Source organism: Leiobunum rupestre, chromosome 9 (genome assembly GCF_980474605.1).
Source record: "Leiobunum rupestre chromosome 9, qqLeiRupe1.1.hap1, whole genome shotgun sequence".
Taxonomy (NCBI): Eukaryota; Metazoa; Arthropoda; class Arachnida; order Opiliones; family Sclerosomatidae; genus Leiobunum; species Leiobunum rupestre.
In genome coordinates, this window is record NC_143392.1 from 37,676,318 (window position 1) to 37,697,211 (window position 20,894).

Here is a 20,894-nt window from a genome sequence, read left to right on the forward strand (position 1 = left end):
TAAGTAAATAAGTAGTAAATGTAATGCAGATTATAAAACTAGAATATTATTTTTACAGTTAACAAAGTCAGACAATGTTGAAGATTGCTGAAAATCTATGTATGAGACATGTAAGCATTCTAAATCACAGACTCACTAGTCTCACTCACAGTTCACAATATGGTTTAGGTCTAAATGTAGAGATTCCCATTTTTTTTACCATAATTTAAGTTAAAATTGGTTTTTGTTAATTGCTTTTAAGAATCTCGATAACTTAGTAGTCCCACGCTCACATTAAAGTAATCAGCTTTTTTCAAGTAAAATTCATCAAGATTCAATTAAAATTACTGGATGATGTAGGAACATGCTGGATGATGTAGGAACATGCTGGATGATGTAGGAATATGCTGGATGATGTAGGAATATGCTGGATGAGGTTGAAATATGCTGGATGATGTGGATAAACATTCTTTTCGTTTCTGATGGTAGTTATATTCGAATTTGAGACCTAATCGTATATTGGCTCATATGTAATGCCACCAATTCAGTAATAGGTAGTGACGTACATCTGGTTCCAAATCCTACGATTACGCATTAGCCTAACAACAGACTATCATTAACTGAAGTTCCTTAAAATGCAAACCACAAACCAATCTTCCATGTGAAGTGTATGCTTCGTTGACTACAAAATCATTCCTAGAGATGCTCTTAATCCACAGTTTGCATAAATTTTCATCAGCGGGTAACTGATGAAATGACACTTTGGTCTTCTTAAAAGTAGATGAACACAATGGAACAGAACAATGCTGGAATTTTTTAAATGGGTAATTTGGAGGGGCAGGTCACTTCCTTGATTAACGACGCACCTCTCAAAAGATTAAATCGTTATTATTTTGATTAAATTCAATTTAATCACGATTATGTTGATTAAATCATGTTTAATTAATTAATATAATCTTTAAATCTATTTAATCATGATTAAATGATTAAATCTGATATAAATGATTAAATCTGATATAAATGATTAAATCTGATTGAAACAATTAAATCGTGATTAGTATGATTAAATCGCGATTAGAAATTAGAACGAGAATCAGAATGATTATATTGGTGATTGGAATGATAATAATTGTGCGTGATTTTATCGAGCTTATTAGAATAATTTACTAAGTGATTAGAATTATTATTTCGTATTTACCGCGCTCGATAAAATCTCGATTCGACCGATTATATTGATTAAATCGTGATTAAAATGTTTAAATCATGATTAAGTTTAAATCGTGATTAAAATGATTAAATCTAATTAAAATGTTTAAATCTAATTAAAATGTTTAAATCTGATTAAAATGATTAAATCCTGATTAAAAAGATTAGATCCTGATTAGAATGATTAAATCTCGTTTAAAGCGTGGTTAGATTTTCTAATCTTGATTAATTTTTGTTGAAGAAATAAAAAACAATGAAGATATTTTGTAACAAAGTCATTCAACAGTACTAGTCCGTTCTTACTAGTCAGTTTTCTGTTGTACTACCATCGTTTCATTAATTGCTATGTATATATATATTTTAACCAAGTCGAAAATAAACCGTTCATTACTTGTAGCTGATGTCACTGGATTTATTTCGGTATCTGCGCTCTGCTCCGTGTTGCTGTTGAAAACTTGAACAATTTTTTTAATTTTAATTACGCTGATTTAATCACGATTACCTTGATTTAATAATTTTACTATGATTAAGACGCACCCAAAATGGAAGTGACCTGTCCCTCCCGGTAATTTTCACTTATTAAAAAAACAGGATGTAACGCAGCCAGGGTAATGGCATTTGAGCAAATATTAATGTTTTATCTTATGCAAATTATAAAGAACAAAGTTTGGTGAATATGACAAAAATTATGAACAGTTATCATAATTATAGTCTTAAATAACTACAAAATACAGTTTTTAATAACTTGAAAACTCATTGCCAATACAAAACTTAAACCATTTATGGTTAGGCTTAGCAATAAAATGTTACCACTCAAAATATTGAAATATTTATTAAAAAAAATTTTTTGAAATGAAAACTTACATACTTAAAAAGTGTAATTACTAATTGTTTGTTACAAACTTCTCCAAATTCAATAAAACAGTTGGAAAAAAACTTCACTAATGCAAATTCATCGCCATTGAAACGTATGTTAAACTTCCCGCCTCTTTGATAGATTCCGGTTGTTACACCAGCGTTCCAAGCGACGGAAAATCGCTGTCGCGAAAATACATGGGGAGGAAATTCTTTGCCGGGGCCGCTATCGTCGCGAGCAGCGTGAGCGCGTGCAGGGGGCCGTGCTTCAGCCAATCAGCGGCCATTCATTGACTACGCCAAGCCGCTAGCGCCTTAACATGGCGGTTAAAAATAGTAGAAGCTCAGACGATTTTTACAGGATCCCATAGGTTTTTGCTGGAGTTTTTCAGTTTTTCACATTAACCACTTCAACGTTTTTGGATTTTTATTTAATAATAGTGTTAAGATTTTTTTAACTTATAGTTTTGTTTTCATATTTACTTATTATAAGGAATATTTAAATGCCATTGTGAGGAAGATAAATAAAATTTCGTTTAGGTTCGCTTTGAAAATATTTAAGCCTAGGCCTGACATAGGCACAACGGGCCAACTTTTAAAATAGCAGGCAATCATTCACGGCCCCCGGCACGCACTCACGTGAGCGCGTGCAGGGGGCCGTGACTCGATTGACGTGGGCCAATAAAATGCGGGTTCTTAAGGTGACGTAATCCATAATCGAATTATTATTTTCAGTAACTCAAACTAGATGGCAACGAGTCGTTGCCGTAGTCACTCTTTGAATCCTGATTGGCTGATAATGACGAAACCTCCGAAAATGTAATTGGCCCATGTAGTATTTATACGGTATCATTCTATGTTATAAGCAGTGATGTTCCACCGCGATTTAGGAATGTACTTTCCACCTATGTCAAAATGTACTTTTGGAGGATAAAATGTACTTTTCGTTTATAAGCTGAGCGGCGCGCGCCCTCTATGAGTTTTATTACCAAAAAGCGCGGGAAATTTCAAAACGTTTCTAGTTTTTCACTTTTCTTATTGCTATGATCATATGTAACATAATCACTCATAAGGATGCCATAAAAGCATTTTCGTTAATGAAACCTTGTTCACGTAATATGACGTAAATTACGTCACTTACAACTCCGTGACGAAATACGCGTCATCAACTTTACCGATTGGATACGGAAGTTAGTGAGAATTCCTCGCGCGTTTCTGGCTTTGTCCCATGTCAAGTTTAGCTCGTGCCTCGCGATCACATGATTTCATTTCCATGGTAACCTTTTCAATAGCGCAAGGATTATAAGCATTTCTGTATTTTTGAGAGGGATACTTATCCATAGAAATCTCATAGGTAACTAGAATGCTGCCGTGTAACTGGCAAATGGACCAAACGCCGTGGCAGACGATAGCCAGATCTCAGCCAATCAGAGCTCAAAGAGTGGTTCTGCCAAGAATTTAATGCCACCAGAGAGAATGATATCACCTATCTCCCGCTATAGTAGCGGAACCAAGGAGGATTATTATCCTCCTTGGCGGAACCACTCTACGGCCTCTCATTGGCTGAAGGTTCAAGGCGAACTGGCGTCAAGCTCGGCCGTAGGCGGCAGCATTCTAGTTACCTATGAGATTTCTATGTACTTATCAGTAATTATGTTACATAAGCTATAATAAAAGAACAAACTTTAATAACGCAGATGTTCGTAGGTAGAGCTCAGATGTTACATTACACAAAATTAGATAATGGACGCGAAAATTGTAAATACAAGAAATGAGTGGAAACAAAAATGTGGACTTAAAATTTTTTTGCATATTTTCAAAAACTTGTTTACAGTTTCCTTGATTTTGATAAGCCCAACTGGCCCAAGTCTCCTAAAACCCACCCCCTCTATAGTGTGGTGAAAACCCGAAAAGAAACAGTAAAATAGTAAGTACACAAAACAAATGTACACCTGTTACCCCGCGAGTGGTTCAGAGCGGCCAAGTAGATTTCACTATTAACTTCTTGCATTTAAAGCTGCTCTATGTCTGCAAAAGGGGTTGACCCCCCCCCCCCCTATTGATACTGATGAACGGTCAAAAGAAGAAGTCCGAAATATTAACTGCCTTTAAAACGCAGCTGCCCTTGAAAACCAGTATTCCAGTAAGTCCGAGCTACATGTATGAGCGGAATTTCCCTATCTATACAGGTGGCTGAGGTGGGGAGGGTGGGAGAGCGGGGGTTTACAATGGAAATTCGGAGATAAGCAGAAAATTTGTGATGGTTAAATTTAAAACAATCCCCCAAATTAAAAAAATGTACTAAATATATGTCAAAAATATAAAAATGTATTTTCGTTTCATATATTTTCAAAATGTACTAAATACGTATCTAAAAGTTTACTTTGGTATCATAAATTTACAAAATGTACTAAATACGTATTAAAAATCTCCAAATGTATTTTTGTACTTCAAAATCAAAAATGTATTAAAAAAGTACAAATGTACCGCTTGGAACATCACTGGTTATAAGATTTCTATGGGCCGGATTCGCCGGAAGGCAGGCAAGGCTGCCAGATTTCGATAGACCGAAAACGGCCAACTCTCTAAGACTATCTAACTGAAGTTTAAGGTTTTTTAAGCTAAAGAAAAACCGATGAAATAGGCATGTTATACTGGGTCGTGGGGCAGCGGTTTACTCTTTCAAGCTCGAACGGGTGCCCTACTAACCAGGGAACGTCAAGTGGAATTATTGGGTTCCGAAGCCTTATCCCCGCTTTGTAAGCTATGTGGTCAAGTGAATGAGGATGTTTACCATGTTCTCCTAGAATGCCCAGAAACGGAAACTGACCAAGCGTGTAACAGCTGGCGAGCAGAGCATTTTGGGTGCCCCTTGGAAAATATTCTTGGTCTTGCAGGGGATGTTTGGGACTTCGAGGTGATCCAATAGGTGTTAGAGACTTGGCAGAAGAAGAAAAATTAACTTATTTGACTCCCTTAACTTCTCTGTTTCCCGGTCTACATTGTACTTCCCCCTAAAATTTATTACATAACGTTGCATATTACTTTTTCCTGTTTACGTTTTCCTGGTTATTTTTCCATTACCATTACCTTTTATTTTTATTACTAGAGTATTATTGTATAATTAATGCTGAGCTCCCATTGGGGCCGCCCTGTTACAAAAGGGTGTACTTTGTACGAGCGAATAAAAACCTTTGAACCTTTGAACCTTTGATTGGAATATGTTTATTACCCCTTTTAAAAAGACTAAAAAAAAATCCAGCTTGATTTTCCAAGTTACCATTTTTGTAAACTTAAGGCCTTTTCACACGACCCCACGAGTCAACTTTTTGATACAACTAGATGAGTCAACTTGAGTTTAGTCAACTAGTTGGTTCGTGTGAATAAAAGTTCGATGAGTTGATCCACAAACAAAGTACGCGAGACTGACTCAGAATTTTTATTTGAAAAGTTGGCTCGTGTGAAAAGGTCTTTAGGTAGCACGATGCTCAGCGATGACCTTTCTTTGAGTTACTGAACGGCGTGAACGCATCCACAATTCCACATTCATCCATAGAGATAAATAGGTACATCCTAGGAGGATTCAAGTAAACCTGGAGTGGTCGTCTCCCGTTTTAGGCGGGGCAGTAAAAAATTAACGGACATAACAAGTATCGCCATCTATCGTAGAACCTTTACACTTTTAATCGGCTTTTCGTCTGCTAGTTTTTCTATTCGCGTATTTCTAGTCCCGTGTTTTTAGTAGGAATAGACAATTAATTTTAATATTCGAAAACTAGCAGACGAATTTTATAAAAACATGTAGAAAAGGTGGCGCTAAACTCGTATGTCCGCGATTCTGGCTCGCGCTGCGTTGCCGTAGAGAGAGAGGGGAGCTCGTAGTGGGGGAATACACTTTTCTATTCCAGGGTACCGAGTTTTCATATTCCTAGGTACATCCTTTAACTGAAATAATTAATCCATGGTTGATTCAAATTAGAATACTTGTCTCGAAATTTAATATTCTAACATTTAGTAACTCATCTATTGTTGATCGTATTATAGCACACTAGCGGATAATTATGGTTCGTTATTTGATATTTAAATTTTATATTTTGAGCCTTGGCTTCAAAGCCTGACTGATATTTTTTATAATAATTTTGTAGCTGTTCTATTCCTTTTTCAAGTCATTGGTTGGCAAAGACGTTGTTGTTGAATTGAAAAATGATCTTAGGTAAACCTAACATATTTAATTTCCCTATGAAGTCACTTTTTATTAAAATTATGAATTGGTTACGAAACTACTTATTAGTATTTGTGGAACATTGCATTCTGTTGATCAGTACCTTAATATTAAATTGACAGACATCAATGTTACAGATCCGGAAAAATACCCTCACATGGTAAACCAAATTTATGTTTTAAATCAATCATTTACACAATTAACATGTTTGTCCTTCGATTTCAGCTGTCGGTAAAGAATTGTTTTATAAGGGGTTCTGTAGTCAGATACGTTCAGTTACCAGCAGATGAAGTTGATACACAACTTTTACAAGATGCAGCTCGCAAAGAAGCTGTGCAAAGTAAACAGTAAATAATGATGCAAAAATTGCTTGTAAATATCATATATTTCATATGCATATTAACATTGTAAAGTTATCATTGTTAATCCCAAATTGAGGGTTATATAAAATAAATATAGTCATTTCATTTATTCTGGGTGTCTTTTAAAACAACTTCAATACAGGATAAGTCTGTAGATGGAAATTTAACAACTTTTTCACCTCTTTCTTCCAAAATATCTTCAATATTTCTGAAATTTGTGGAAAAAAAATCTTTATAAAATGACAATGGTGCTTCCAGTTTATAACTTTATACTGTACCTTTTGTCTCCCATATCAGAAAACCATTTCAAATTATCAGCGATTAAATGGTTATTATTGCAACCAGGGCATTTTACAATAACAACCCCCTTTTCATATGCAATTTTTGATATAAATTTTGAGACTCTTTCATTGCAAACTTTGCAGGTGAAAGCCAGAAACTTTTTACTTTGGACTTTAACAAATTCAACACCGTTAATTGGTGGTGTAACATTTTTTGTGTCTGAAAACCGTCTTTTATTGAAGGAGCACAATTTAAATGAAAGAGAAGTAACGGAAATTTTCAAGTCATTTCTAGAGCAATCAACACAGTTGTTTAATTTTCTAATAGTCCTCAAATGATTTCCCCAACTTAAGAGGAAATTCTGTCCTCTAAAACATAATTTGCATACATTCATGTCGAATATGTTGTTCTTTTAAACTAAGACTTGGCATGGATTAGGATGAGCTCAGTGCTCACGTTTGACTTTACCCCTACTATGTCCGCCAATCATTTCATAGGTCTTTACCTCTTGTACAGTAGTTGAGTCATAGTGGGAGGTGGGGGGCCTAGTATTCTTTGAAGGGAAAAAATCAATTGACATATTCTTGTGCTGCCAGCTGATTTCTTCTGGGCAGCTGCTTGAACCTGCTTCAGCCTCAGGTTTATGTTTTTTTTGTACTGCTCTTCACTGAATTGTCAAATCAATTATTTATAACAATTGTAGAGGTTTCTAAAAATTGTATTAAGGTAATATAATTTATTTCCTCTGTACAGTTTACAAGTAGTAGATTAGAACAATGGGCAGTAAACTTTTTTCATTTGTCAGTCTGTGAATGTTATGTTCAACAACATAATCCCCCTCTATCATTATATCATTCAGTGGTAAAAGGGTTTTTTATTTGTCATTGTATGTGAAATGTTAGGATAACAATTGCATATTATAGTGTGTAAGTGGAGGGTCTAACCTCTTATGAAAAATCTGTAGGTGTGATGTGAGTAGAGTAACCAAAAAAATATTTTAGATATAGATAAAAGTTGAAATTGCAATGCCTTAAGATGAAAATTAATCTTATCAGTTTTGGTACTTACCAGTTCCGTTTCTACTTATAGACTTTTTCTCTACTGCAAGAACATCCAATAATGATTGAAACGTGTCCTGAACGCAACTACTACTCTTTTGCATACACCCACTCACTGTTGCAACAAAATTTAGATTCCTCTTGAAATTCCAGAATAATAAGGATAAAAAGATGGGTTTTTGTTTGCAACTTCGCTTGCTATTATGGAAAAATTTTACTTTAAAGAAAAGAAAACCGGTATGCATTTTATAGGTAATTCTGGAACGAAATGTATGTTTAACTTCAATTTTATTTTATCAGCTCGTTTTGATGTTTGAACTGTTCATACCATTAGTTCTCTTCTTTATTTTACTGGGAATTAGGAAAAAACAACCGTCAAATCCTTTAGGGATGTGTAAGTTAGCATTTTCAAATAATCAACAGGGCTTTTTCTGAGAAAAAAATATTTGTTAGCAAAATTCCCGGCGTATCCTCTGCCTTCAGCTGGTGTTATAGCAGTCATGCAAGCATTCTGTGATAATAGTCATCACAATGATAGTGGTTTTTCAACTTTTGAAAACAACACGTAAATTATTTTCTTTGTATTTTTAAAGGCAATTTAAAGTAAAATTATAATGCTCCTTACAGCGTAACTAGTTTTCTCGAGAAACTCAATAATGCTTCTCAGCATCACAATTTCTTTAAACCGGATTTTACTCCGAGTGATATGGATGAGATCCCAAAAATTTATAGATCTTTAGTCGAAGATCCGGTAGCTCTACATGATCTCTTTCTCAATGCGGGAGGTCTGTCTCTCTTTTCTTTTTCTTTAAAGATTTGAATGAGGAGGTGATATTTAACTCCAATTCTAGATATTCCTACCACTTCTCTATTTATTAATGCCAGCGAACTAGAAGATTATTTTATTTATAATATGTCAATTCCCGAGGAGGGTGTTAGACTGCTTTTCAATACAACTGTCAATACTAAAAAGGTTTTGACAATAAAAATTTGGCTTAAAACGATTTTGCTTAATACTGATCTGTTTAGGTTTATGAATTAATATTTGGATCAAAACCACGTGAAAGTCAGAGGGTCATTCCTAGAGAAATTGAATCTCGGAAATCACTATCGGCCATTCCAGCCCAGTCTGTTGAATCTGTGGTTCCTAACACGGAATTTTCTAGTTGGATTATTAGCAATAGCGCCTCTCTCAATCATTTAGCCACAATTGTCAAATTCCTTGAAAAGCATAGATTGAGGAGTACGCTTTTACGAAAAACCATTTTGTGGATTTTAAATCCTCAATCTGGGGAACCTTCTCCCGTTGTTGATATGCAAGAATTGACTGAAGAACTTAAGGTATGGTTCCAATCTTCAAGATCAATGGTTTTTAAGAAATCATATTTTTAAGACAACATTGCTTATTCTATTAAAGGATTTAGTTTTCTCTGGGGATGGAATGATTACATTAATTTGTGAACAACACGGCTTAACTCAATTGCTTAAAGCTCAAGGCAATGAGAAAAAACTGGTGTGTTATAATCATTTTTGGTTTTTACTAGCTTTCTTACAATATTCCTCGCCTTTCTACTGTTGTCGGATTCTTAGGATGAGGTTCAGAAAATTCTTTGTCAGTTGAATCATACTATGAAAGTTCAGATTATGGAAAAAGTACAGCTACACTTGGATACTACAAAACTTTCAGATTGGGTATTGGTGTTATTAATTTTTATAATTTAGGGTCATGGCTAATGTCAACCCCTCCACCTTGAGTGACTGTATTAAATTTTGTTCCCTTCTCAATCCTATCTTAAATTTTACACTCTGTTATAATGTATTTTTAACTGTGATGTTACATTCTCCCTCTTTGTATAATAGTTAAAAATAGAACAGTGGAATATCTCCATTGCACGGAACAGAGTTAAAGCTCTAATAAATGATGTAAGCGTTATAACTTTCAATCTATGGAGAGTCACTCTTAATATTTAACTGGGAAAATTTTCAGCTTAAAAAGTTTCAAAGATTTGAAACAACACTAAGAAAGATGAGTGAGTTAGCCTCTGTCTTGCCCCAAGACGCTTGTGATGAGTTAAACACAACTAGCATCTATGACAATGAAACTGAAACTACTACCAAAGAATCTGACCCAACTGCCCAACCAACGGTAGAACCACAGAAGGTGTTTATACCCTACTAATTATCATACCAGCAGTTTTCTGGGGAAGTTTTATTCATTCACTGTGTTTTTCAATGTTTTCAGCCCCCTAAACGCAATCCCCAATATGGACTTTTGAGAATTTGGCTTGGAATGCAGAGAACTATTTGTGGAAGGGAAGTCAAGTCTTCTCAAAGTATTCCAAATGATGGCAGTGAAATTAACTTAGGTTTGTTACTGGTTTTATCTGCGTTTTGAAAAACATCATTTTTTGAATCACAATTTCCTCAGATGAACTTGGTATGTCTAAAAACCAGCAAGAACAGATGGGTTTGCTAGTACATGTACTCTATAGCAACCCTAAAGTCCTGTATAGTCCCAATAATACAGATGCTGATAACATTATATCAGAGGTATGATTACGCAAATGGATTTAAGCATTCCTATATAATTTTTTTTTAAATTTTTAATTAATTATAGGCCAATAAAACCTTTGAACTATTGGATACTGTAACTCAGTATGCAAAAACCATGTTAAATGTCTCTGAGGAAATAAGGGACTTCCTTTATCTCAATAATACTGATCATTCTTTAGCGGTTTTGCGACAAGTATTATAAAATAAAATAAAATTTTTGGTTGTATTTATAAAGAAATTTTCTTTTCATCACAGATTCAACACAATTTGAGGCATCATCCTCTATTAGTGAGACTTATTAATAGCTCTGAGCTTGGGGAATTTGCACAAGGGTCTATAATTGCTGATAAAGAAACTTTCATTAATCAACTCGATCTGATTGATAATGCTGCTTGTAGTTGGATCTCTTTAATGTCTGGCTTGAGCCTAAATGTCTTCAGAGGTTTTGGAACCGAGGAAGATTTGATTGAGTACTTTAAAGAGCGAGCCTATAATGATAACATCACTGTATTGGCCAGTGAGTGTTCCAAAATACTATTATTGCTAATTCAGAACAGTTCTATACATTTTTAATTTTGATAGGTGTTATATTCAATATGAAGCCTGATGGGTCACTACCTAACCATATGATATATAAAATAAGGCAGAATGCCTCCTTCACTCAAACAACTAATTTGGTTAGAAAGAGGTTTTGGTTCCCTGGTCCTAGGAACTGGGGCTATCACTATTACCAATTTGGATTTGTGTGGATTCAGGTTTGGTGATCTTAATTCACGTACAAATGCTTTAAAAGATCATATCCTTCCAAACAGAATTTTTGCTTTATTCTCTCATTTACAAGTACTTTTCCACTGGGTTTCTTTGTATTATGCTTATTTTATCCTGGTTTAACATTCAAAATGTACATTTTACCTTTTATATGCTCATAGTGCTTCGTTCTCCTTCTTCATGTGATCTTACAGCTTTTTTGCATTGCTTTTCTGTCAAAGTTCCAATTTTGTAATAGTTTTTATTCACTAAATTTACTAAACTTTAGGACATACTGGAAAGAGCGATGATAAATTTGTATACTGAAAAAGATGTCACTGAACCAGGCACCTATATTCATCAGTTTCCTTACCCATGTTATTTACAAGATCAGTATGTTGGTTCTAATAATAGCCATCACAATTGTTTGAAAAAGGGTAGTAAAATATCTATTATATTGTACACTCCTATAGGTTTCTATTTATGATTGAGCATGTCATGCCCCTGTGTATGGCTATTTCGTGGGTTTACTCCGTCGCCATGCTTGTTCAAAATATTGTGTATGAAAAAGAGCAAAGATTGAAAGAAGTGATGAAAACTATGGGCATGAACAATGCCGTTCATTGGTTGGCCTGGTTTATCGCTAGTTTTTCCCAAATGACGGTCACAGCAGGGATACTAACAGCCATTCTTAAATATGGCCACGTCTTAACTTATAGCAACCCATTGGTTATTTTCTTCATGTTAGAAGTATTTGTAGTGGCAAACATATCATTTTCGTAAGTTGCTTTGTTACAATCAGCAGTCAAAACCAGTGGCGTACTGAGGGTTTATCAATTAAATTCTTGTATGTCACCCCTTTTTGGTACAGAGTTGATCAACAAAAATTTCATAAACAGTTAAGGCGCTCCCATTACACAGGGTTTATACAGACTTGGAAAACCTGGAAATATCAGGGAATTTGATTGTCGACAGAAAAGTTAGGGAAATATCAGGGAAATTCCATTTTTTTTTGCTGTATGAACCCTGTTGCAATGCTTAATACGCCTCTGGTCTAAGAATAAACTATGAAGAAAGGTCAAACTCAAACTGACAATTGGTGTTATGAGAAAATGCCTTCATAGTTTTGTTTAAGTTATTTCAATTTAAATAACTTAACTTTTATTTTTTTAATTACTTTTAGGTTCCTTGTAAGTAGTCTATACTCAAAGGCCAAACTGGCAGCTGCTTGTGCAGGCATTATTTATTTCCTAACATACGTTCCTTATATGTACTTAGGTTAGTTTCTTTTTGTGAACTTTTGAAAGCTCTTAATTTGGGCACTATATTGACAATTTAAATTTTCAGCGGTGCGCGAAGAGGCTGCCCATGATCATATACCAGCTTGGTTAAAAAGTTTAGCTGTAAGTTAAAAATTATTTCAGTAATAGTATCAGTAAAATGACAATCGTTATTCGCACTCAGTGTCTGCTGTCAACAACGGCGTTCGGCTTAGGGGCCAAATACTTTGCTTTTTATGAAGAAGTAGGTGTTGGTGTACAATGGTCGAACATGGCAGTATCACCAGTCGAGGATGATGAATTTAGCCTTCAGAATGTGGCGGTTATGATGGTCACTGACACATTCATCTATTCGGTGTTAGTGTGGTACATTGAAAACGTTCATCCAGGTATAATTAGTGAAGAACTCAATGTTTGTTTTAAGTGGTTATCAATTAATTCTGATGACTATTTAGGTGCTTATGGTCTCCCAAAACCATGGTATTTTCCCTTTACAAAAAGCTACTGGTTGGGAACCAACAGCATTAAGAATGATCACAGCAGCTGTGGCTGCATGGGGAAATGTTGGAAAAAGTTCAGAAATCGGAGGAAAGGACTTTCTGTTATTGAAGAAAACCAGGCTTGCGCCATGGGTAACAGACCAGGTTAATTTCAAGGTATCAAAGCCAGTATTTTCATATTAAATACTCTCTTTGTCCCATATTCCTAGATGATGCGCGTTACTTTGAAAGTGACCCCTCTCACTTGCCATTAGGTGTCTGTATAGACAATTTAGTCAAAGTATGATTTTCTTAATAGCTCTATTTTCTTAAGTATAGTTCAATAATGCATACTTTTGTAAATAGGTTTACAAAACTGGACGTAAACTGGCAGTCAACCGTCTAAGTATTAACCTTTATGAAGGTCAAATTACTTCTTTTCTCGGCCATAACGGAGCTGGAAAAACTACTACAATGTATTTACATATTGAAGGTTTTTTTATTTAATGATTATGTGTTTGGTAAGTTTAGTTCTTTTAGGTCTATTTTAACGGGTCTTTTCCCACCATCTTCGGGCTATGCTACGATATACGGCCATGATATTAGGACAGATATGGACATAATTAGACAAAGTATGGGCATGTGCCCTCAACACAATGTATTATTTGAAGAGTATGTAATTTACACTGCAATAATGGATAGCGTTTCTAAAATCATATGATTCAATTCAGGTTATCAGTAGAGGAACATTTGTGGTTCTACGCGAGGCTGAAAGGTTTGCCCCAAAAAACTATAGCAACCCAAGTTGAAAAGTAATTGCTTAATAAGTAACCAAATTAGCCAAATTTTAACATAAATAAAATTGTACTTGGTTTAGAATGATCGAAGATCTAAATTTGCCATTAAAACGACACAGTAAAGTCAACTACTTGTCAGGTGGTATGAAACGAAAGTTGTCAGTTGCTATTGCATTTGTGGCTGGATCGCGGGTTGTTATATTGGATGAACCTACCGCGGGGGTTGATCCCTATTCGCGGCGAGCAATTTGGGATTTGATTCTCAAGTACAAAAGAGGTACTAATCAATAATCATTAACACCTCGTTCAAATGTTTACAATATAACATATGACACTATCTGTATGTAGGACGCACAATCTTGCTTTCGACGCATCATATGGATGAAGCTGATATTTTAGGTGACCGAATCGCTATCATATCACACGGTCAGTTGCGTTGTTGCGGCTCCTCGTTGTTCCTCAAGAATAATTTAGGAGAAGGGTACCATCTGTACGTAGTTAAGAAGCCAAAGAACTCAAAGAAGGATGTCTTTAAAGGTGATTGTTGATTGTGAAGTGGGGTGGCGGAGTGGTTAGCACTTTCGCCTCGCAGCAAGAGGAGCCGGGTTCTATCCCAGCTTGTGGCACTGGGTGAACTCTCGGAACAACTCCTGCATTGTGTTTGCAAGTTCTCTCCCCACTCGTTAAAGGGGTTTTCTCCCGAGCTCTTCGGTTCCCCCTTTCCATGAGAACTTGTAGAGGTTAATAGTAATAATAAGTGTAGGGAGCTGTTGTCTTGCATGAAGAGCTTGCCTCCACCCTCCTACACCTTGTAGCCTGGCCACCTGAATTAATGGCATTAAAAGTCGCTTGATGACTTAGGCCTAAGTTGGTGCCTTGCCTTGCTGATTATGGTCCTGTCGTATGAGGTTTCGCAGAGCTGCTTTTTGACGATTTTTTTTACTTTATCACAGAATGTGTTGAAGGAGAGGTGACCACTTTCATCCAAACACATGTTAGTTCAGCATATTTGGTGTCGGAAAGCAAGCACGAGCTTCATTACATCCTACCATTGAGTGAATTGAGGAAGGGGAGTTACGAGAAACTTTTTGTGGCATTGGAATGCAGTTTAGACCAGTTGGGTATCGTTAGCTACGGCATCAAAAATACGACTCTTGAAGAAGTTTTCCTTAAAGTAGCTGAAACTACTCAAGACTCTGAAAGTAATAATAGGCTCAAAATATTTATCACAATTGTTTTTTTTTTTAATTTTTTTCATATGTATAAGGAACAAGTTCCAATAAGTCGACTCCTATAAAAGCATCCAGCTTGAAGTTGTCTCCCAGTAAAATGGGAAAGAAACCAAAGAACAAGAATGATATGTCGATGTTGCTCGATGACAAGTCTGTAGAGACTATGGTTGAAGGGGAGCTGGTTGGCGATGTCCCGCTGAGTGAAATGGGCAAGAGCGAGACATGTCATTACTGGGAACCACTGAATGGAGAAGGTGTTCTTGTTGACGTGGATAACAGTGCCGAACAAAGTAGCTCCTCCGTTGAATGCGATTCCGAGTCCAAAACCAACTGTCCCTCTTCTTCCGAAGAAGGTGATTGTAAACCAGCTCTATCTAATTGTAAGCCCCATCTAAATTAGCGTATTTCTTGGACGCAGTGGACCAATTGGATCCAGGTGGATCGTACAGAGTGGAAGGAAACCTTTTGTTGCTGCAACAGTTTTCCGCTATCTTAATGAAACGGTATTATTGCACCCGGAGGAATTGGAAGGGAATGTTTTCGCAGATCCTACTTCCGGCGTTTTTCGTCAGTATTGCCATGTCCGTCGCGCTGACGGCCCCCAAAATAGAGGACCTGCCGCCTCTCATCCTAAGCCCCTCACAGTATTACAACTACACTCAACCCGAGGGAAACGTCATACCATTTGCCAACAACTTCCAAGATTGTATAAGCCCAATGTCCGTATTTTCGACTTCAATGAAGTTCTAGAAATTAAATGTCCCTCTTTGTTTTCAGCAAGGATTGGCATTCCTATAACGCCGATTCTAAGCAACTAATCAGTACGCTGAGAATGCCTTCTGGTGTTGGTGCTACTTGTGTTTTGAAATCGGCTTTCAACAACTTTGATAAAGTCAATTTTTCCGTGCGCAATTTCGAACTTCTGTCCGCGTATTTCGAGCCGATGTGTCAGAGTGTCTTTGTTCATGGTTTGCCCCTAGAAAATTTCGTTCCCGTTGTTCCCACCGTTGTTCCCACCGTTAGTCCTTTAGCTGATAAGGAACCCTTAAATAATACCTGGCTAATTCCATTAGGTATGACTCCTTGGTTTTCATTTCATGCCCTAAGGTACTCACCGTTGGTATTTTTTGCAGAAACGACCAATTCGAGCTACGAGCGTTATTACCCTATTTGCCATTGCTCCGATGACAAAACCGGATACGTATGCCAAGCGTATGGCTACAAATCTCCACCTTCATTTAAAGTGGTCACTGGTGATATATTACTCGATATTAGCGGTCAAAACGAGCATGATTATTATTTATACACAACAGATATGTACCGACTTCGAAGGTACGTATCATTTTCAACGAGATACATTGTCATTGGGTTAATGGAGCCTAATGTTTAGATACGGAGCTTTTTCTTTTGGGTTGGTGCAAGATTATGTTCCTGTTAATTTTGGCAAAGATGCCCCTCCATTGTTTAGGAAAGTAGCCGTCAGAAATATAGCTAAAGTATGATTTTGAAAATACTTCTGTATATTTTTCCTGAGAGATAAATTTCCGTTACTTTTTTTAGGTATGGTTTAACAACAAAGGTTTTCACGCTATGCCCACCTATATTAATAGCATGAATAATGCCATCCTAAGAGCCAATTTACCGGAAAAGAAAGGAAATGCTTCGGCTTATGGTATGATCAGTTTTAAGTTGTACTTTACAATTAAGTTAAATTATGTTTTTTGGATAGGAATTACTGTGATAAATCATCCTATGTCAGATACTTTATATATGCTGTCTCGGGATCAAATGTAATGATTAAAAATCGTATTTTTATCCCCATTGAATTTTCTGTAAAAAGTTAATTCTCTATTTATCTTTGTTGAACGCAGTTTACAAGGCACAGACGTATTGATAGCTATATTTATCATTGTGGCCATGTCTTTTGTGCCTGCTAGTTTCGTATTATTTCTAGTCTACGAGCGTTACACCAAAGCGAAGCACTTGCAGTTCGTCAGCGGTGTCAACGCCGTCATTTATTGGGTTTCGAACTATTTTTGGGATATGTGTAGTTACGTGGTTCCCGCCACTTGTTGCGTTCTCATTTTACTAATCTTCGATATCCCAGCGTACGCTAGTCACAAAAACTTCCCCGCCGTCGTCTCCTTGTTCCTCGTCTACGGGTAACACTTTCTGTTTCCTAGACTAATCCGCACGCTCTAAATGCTTTTTTTCTGCTTTAGGTGGTCCATCACGCCCGTTTCATATCCTTTAAGTTTCTTTTTTAAAGAGCCAAGCGCTGCCTATATCTTCTTAATTGTGATTAACCTTTTCGTGGGAATAACTTGTATAGTCACCAGTTTTCTTTTGGAGGTTTTTTCCGAAAACGAGGTATGTTTTTGAATTGGTTAAGTTTAAGTTGCCTAATCTGTAAACAATATCTTTTTTCGCAGTACTTGGGCCAAGTACATGGAATCTTGAAGTCTTCGTTTTTAATTTTTCCAAACTATTGTCTCGGGCGTGGTCTCATGGACATCGCTTTCAATGAATATCAGAATTATTTCCTGTTTAAAACTGGTACTTGTTTGGAACGCTGCCTTTTGAGATAATGATAAAACTCTTTATCTCTGTTTAAAGGACAATACGAAAAGATGCAGTCACCGTTCGAGTGGAACTTAGTTACCAGAAAATTAGTCGCTATGGCCATATCCGGTCTGGTCTTTTTCATTATAACTCTGCTGTGTGAGTTCAAGTTTTTTCGAAAACCAAAAAGAGATCAACAGTCTAGTCTCGTCCAATTCCCAAGTTCGTTGAAATTCGAGGATCAGGACGTCGCGGCCGAAAGGTTTCGCGTTCTGAACGGCTACGCCGATAATGACGTTCTGAGGATAGTCAATCTTACCAAAGTATGATACATTTTACATTTACGCTCCAAAAGTACGTCATATTGAGCGCATTTTTTTGCCTCAAGGTATATCAAACCAGAAAACTGGGCAAGCAGTTAGCAGTCAATAGGCTTTGTTTGGGTGTTCCCGAAGGGGAGGTAATCGTAATTTATCAATATCGGGTTTGCGATGTCTTTAACGTTAGACTTTCTCTCCAAAGTGTTTGGGATTATTGGGCGTTAACGGTGCCGGGAAATCGACCACTTTCAAAATGTTGACGGGTGATATGGATATCACGGCTGGTGACGCGTTTTTAAATGGATGGAGGTATTGTTTTAAGACGAGATTTCATTTACATCATAATTAACACAACGTATTACGAACAAAAGCGTACACAAAGACTTGAGGGAAGTTCAACGCTACGTTGGCTATTGTCCGCAGTTCGATGCGCTCTACGACGAATTAACGGCGGCTGAACATTTGACCCTTTACGCCCGATTTAGAGGCATACCGAGGAAGGACGAGAAAAAAGTGATTCACCCGATATAATCTGCCATAAAAACACGTTATTTTTAAGTAACATGTTCGTTTTAGGTGGTCGAATGGGCCCTGAGAAAGTTGGATTTAGTCAGCTACGCAAATCGTCCGTCTGGGACGTACAGTGGAGGAAATAAACGGAAATTATCTACTGCCATAGCTTTATTAGGATCGCCACCCGTTATCTATCTCGTAATTATATCTTCATTCACAATTTCTTACGGGTTGAAGCATTGCGAAAAACATTAGTTTCTTCAATCCAGGATGAGCCGACGACAGGGATGGATCCGTACACGAGGCGATTTCTTTGGGACCTGATCCTGGAACTGGTGAAGAGTGGACGTGCAATTATTTTGACGTCGCACAGTATGGAGGAGTGCGAAGCTTTGTGTACACGATTGGCCATTATGGTGAATGGCAATTTCAAGTGCATGGGTTCTATCCAGCACTTGAAGAACCGATTTGGAGAAGGATACTGCATTACGCTCCGTACCACGGAGGAGAAACAAAGCATAGTGCAGAGATGGTTTAAACATACATTTCCCGACGCGAAACTTAAAGAGAGACATTATAATTCGCTGCAATATGAGCTTAAATCGGGGTCCTTCTCTTTGGCATACGTCTTCTCGAAAATGGAAATGGCCTTACAAGATTTACCTATAGAGGAGTATTCGGTCTGTCAAAATACGCTCGACAATGTGAGCTTGATTTAAAACCTTTTGTCTTAATAGTTTTTAGCTGAAATTAATCATATTTTTTTGTAGGTTTTTATTAATTTTGTAAAACAACAATCCGAAATGAATAACGAATCCAATGGGGTCGCTGTCGGTGGTCAACACGAACTCAGGCAGCTAGCATCGGCTAGAGATAACGCAGTTGATGACGGAATATTAGATGATGAATTGGATGATGATCTTGCGGGGCAAATCACAAGGTCACAGGTGAGCGACGTTAGGTTAGTATGCCCTTTCCTATAATGATTTGGGCTTTTCCTAATTTCCACAATTTAACTGGTGGCGGTTCTCGACATTGCTCGACTCAAATTATGACATTTACGTTTGTTTGTCCTACCGTCTGTCCTATCATAATCACTCATAAGTATGCCATAATAGTCTTTTCGTTAATGAAACCTTGTTCACGGGATATGACGTAAATTACGTCACTTACAATTCCGTGACGAAATACGCTTCATCAACGTTACTGATTGGAAACGGAAGTCAGTGAGAATTCCTCGCGCGTTTCTGGCTTTGCCCATGTCAAGTTTAGCTCATGTCTCGCGATCACGAGATTTCATTTCCATGGTAACCTTTTCAATAGCGCAAGGATTATAAGCATTTTTGCATTTTTGGGTCCGCTTAATGAATGTTCCGCGTGAAACAAGGTCTCATTGAATTTTTTTCAATGGAAATGTTATACAGAGGCATACTTATGAGTAATTATGTTACATATGGTCCTATTTAAAGTATTTATTTAATCTTACGTCGTAAGCGTGCGTTTTAACTACTTTTGAACTTTTTTCTTTACAGAGCAAATTAGCATTTCTCGACTTAGATGTTGCCTGTTAAAATAAAGCCTATGGAATAAATAATAAAGGTTTTATTAAACCCCCGAATTAGTTCAAAAACTATTTAAAGTGATGACAAGAAAACCGACTACTTTTAGTGCAATTAGTTACTTTTTTAAGTACTATTAGGGAAAATATTTTTTAATACTGTTCTATATAAATGGTGTTGGGAATTAAGGACTGTACAATTTCACTTATTTCCTAATATATTTTATACATTGTGTTGCCTTTAAAGAGATTGCGTGAAAGCACAAACGGTTCCGGAGTGCGTGAAGTAAAATATTTTGCGCCTTTTCATACAGCTCGGTTTTTAGTCATCTCTACAATCCTCTCCTCTTATAAACTCTAAATCTCTATATAAAAGTGCTCAACTTATATAAGTATATCGTCTCTTTATGTCGTTTTTAACATGAGCTACGAACTTTTATGATCTCTAGGCTCTAGTCACGAAACTTGGTCTCTCCTAAAAAGATGCCTTTTCCCTTCTGTGCATATTTCCAATGTTGTATTATTCGAAACTTTACCTAGTACGGTTCATGGCTTGGTATATTTCTAACAATAAAAAATAATACATGATATTAAACTTGTCTTTTTTGTCTAATTTCGTGTGAATAGTTGGCTTCCCGGAAATTATGGTTTTCAGCCAGCTAGTATTTTGTATCAGACTATAACTTCTTGCAACGGAAAATGAAAAGTCAAAATAATTTAATCGTGGTCTGCTTGGGCTTTATTACCACTCGGGGATCTCGAGATTTATGGGCGCGAGATTCGTTGGGCAAAAAGGGAGAAAGGAAGAGGGTTGATTGACCAAGTATAGGATTCTCACTTTAAATTTGATATAAAACCACTCTTTATTGACATACACAAATTTATATAC

The 20,894-nt window shown here is 36.5% G+C and overlaps 3 protein-coding genes across 7 annotated transcripts; 2 read left to right on the forward strand and 1 right to left on the reverse strand.

The window, feature by feature from the left end:
• The first annotated feature begins 5,871 nt into the window (after nucleotides 1-5,871).
• LOC149927369 (U6 snRNA-associated Sm-like protein LSm2) lies at nucleotides 5,872-6,733 on the forward strand. The gene is made up of 4 exons (XM_090158977.1): nucleotides 5,872-6,104; nucleotides 6,186-6,253; nucleotides 6,332-6,422; nucleotides 6,488-6,733. Exons 1-4 carry the CDS (start codon nucleotides 6,102-6,104, stop codon nucleotides 6,611-6,613), a joined length of 288 nt encoding a protein of 95 aa, XP_090015103.1. The 5' UTR covers nucleotides 5,872-6,101; the 3' UTR covers nucleotides 6,614-6,733.
• On the reverse strand, nucleotides 6,611-7,552 carry LOC149927370 (DNL-type zinc finger protein-like). Its single transcript, XM_090158976.1, has 2 exons — nucleotides 6,903-7,552; nucleotides 6,611-6,832 (listed from the first exon to the last, which is right to left on the reverse strand). Exons 1-2 carry the CDS (start codon nucleotides 7,298-7,300, stop codon nucleotides 6,727-6,729), a joined length of 504 nt encoding a protein of 167 aa, XP_090015102.1. The 5' UTR covers nucleotides 7,301-7,552; the 3' UTR covers nucleotides 6,611-6,726.
• Nucleotides 7,484-20,563, forward strand: LOC149927371 (ATP-binding cassette sub-family A member 2-like). Of its 5 annotated transcripts, XM_090158975.1 has the most exons (47): nucleotides 7,484-7,632; nucleotides 7,996-8,201; nucleotides 8,265-8,358; nucleotides 8,418-8,529; nucleotides 8,592-8,749; nucleotides 8,816-8,937; nucleotides 8,994-9,305; nucleotides 9,382-9,477; nucleotides 9,555-9,656; nucleotides 9,825-9,887; nucleotides 9,952-10,125; nucleotides 10,207-10,330; nucleotides 10,393-10,514; nucleotides 10,582-10,710; nucleotides 10,773-11,034; nucleotides 11,100-11,272; nucleotides 11,554-11,657; nucleotides 11,738-12,043; nucleotides 12,448-12,542; nucleotides 12,612-12,667; nucleotides 12,729-12,933; nucleotides 13,000-13,188; nucleotides 13,254-13,324; nucleotides 13,390-13,499; nucleotides 13,564-13,695; nucleotides 13,755-13,835; nucleotides 13,901-14,097; nucleotides 14,169-14,357; nucleotides 14,774-15,022; nucleotides 15,088-15,405; nucleotides 15,471-15,771; nucleotides 15,830-16,125; nucleotides 16,186-16,384; nucleotides 16,443-16,548; nucleotides 16,613-16,724; nucleotides 16,782-16,842; nucleotides 16,924-17,214; nucleotides 17,275-17,422; nucleotides 17,485-17,608; nucleotides 17,669-17,937; nucleotides 18,003-18,074; nucleotides 18,137-18,243; nucleotides 18,306-18,447; nucleotides 18,511-18,645; nucleotides 18,717-19,151; nucleotides 19,218-19,394; nucleotides 19,980-20,563. In XM_090158975.1, the coding sequence occupies exons 2-47, from the start codon at nucleotides 8,136-8,138 to the stop codon at nucleotides 20,016-20,018; spliced, it is 7,425 nt and encodes a 2,474-aa protein (XP_090015101.1). In that variant the 5' UTR covers nucleotides 7,484-7,632; nucleotides 7,996-8,135; the 3' UTR covers nucleotides 20,019-20,563. The 5 variants fall into 5 exon arrangements, with proteins under 5 accessions (XP_090015101.1, XP_090015100.1, XP_090015097.1 ...); XM_090158974.1 differs by having other exon boundaries at nucleotides 15,830-16,384; nucleotides 19,218-19,408; XM_090158971.1 differs by having other exon boundaries at nucleotides 15,830-16,384.
• The last annotated feature ends 331 nt before the right edge of the window (nucleotides 20,564-20,894 follow it).

What these genes read in the sequence shown, in the direction of transcription:
- LOC149927369 (XM_090158977.1), top strand. An exon ending in GAATTGAAAAATGATCTTAG is followed by an intron (nt 6,254 to 6,331) that starts GTAAACCTAACA and finishes ACTACTTATTAG; the next exon opens with TATTTGTGGAACATTGCATT. An exon ending in CGGAAAAATACCCTCACATG is followed by an intron (nt 6,423 to 6,487) that starts GTAAACCAAATT and finishes CTTCGATTTCAG; the next exon opens with CTGTCGGTAAAGAATTGTTT.
- LOC149927371 (XM_090158971.1), top strand. Translation starts at nt 8,136, where the DNA reads ATGGGTTTTTGTTTGCAACTTCGCTTGCTATTATGGAAAAATTTTACT. An exon ending in CTTTAGCGGTTTTGCGACAA is followed by an intron (nt 10,711 to 10,772) that starts GTATTATAAAAT and finishes TTTTCATCACAG; the next exon opens with ATTCAACACAATTTGAGGCA. An exon ending in AGGTTTTTTCCGAAAACGAG is followed by an intron (nt 17,423 to 17,484) that starts GTATGTTTTTGA and finishes CTTTTTTCGCAG; the next exon opens with TACTTGGGCCAAGTACATGG.
- LOC149927370 (XM_090158976.1), bottom strand. Translation starts at nt 7,300, where the DNA reads ATGAATGTATGCAAATTATGTTTTAGAGGACAGAATTTCCTCTTAAGT. An exon ending in TCTGATATGGGAGACAAAAG is followed by an intron (nt 6,833 to 6,902) that starts GTACAGTATAAA and finishes CACAAATTTCAG; the next exon opens with AAATATTGAAGATATTTTGG.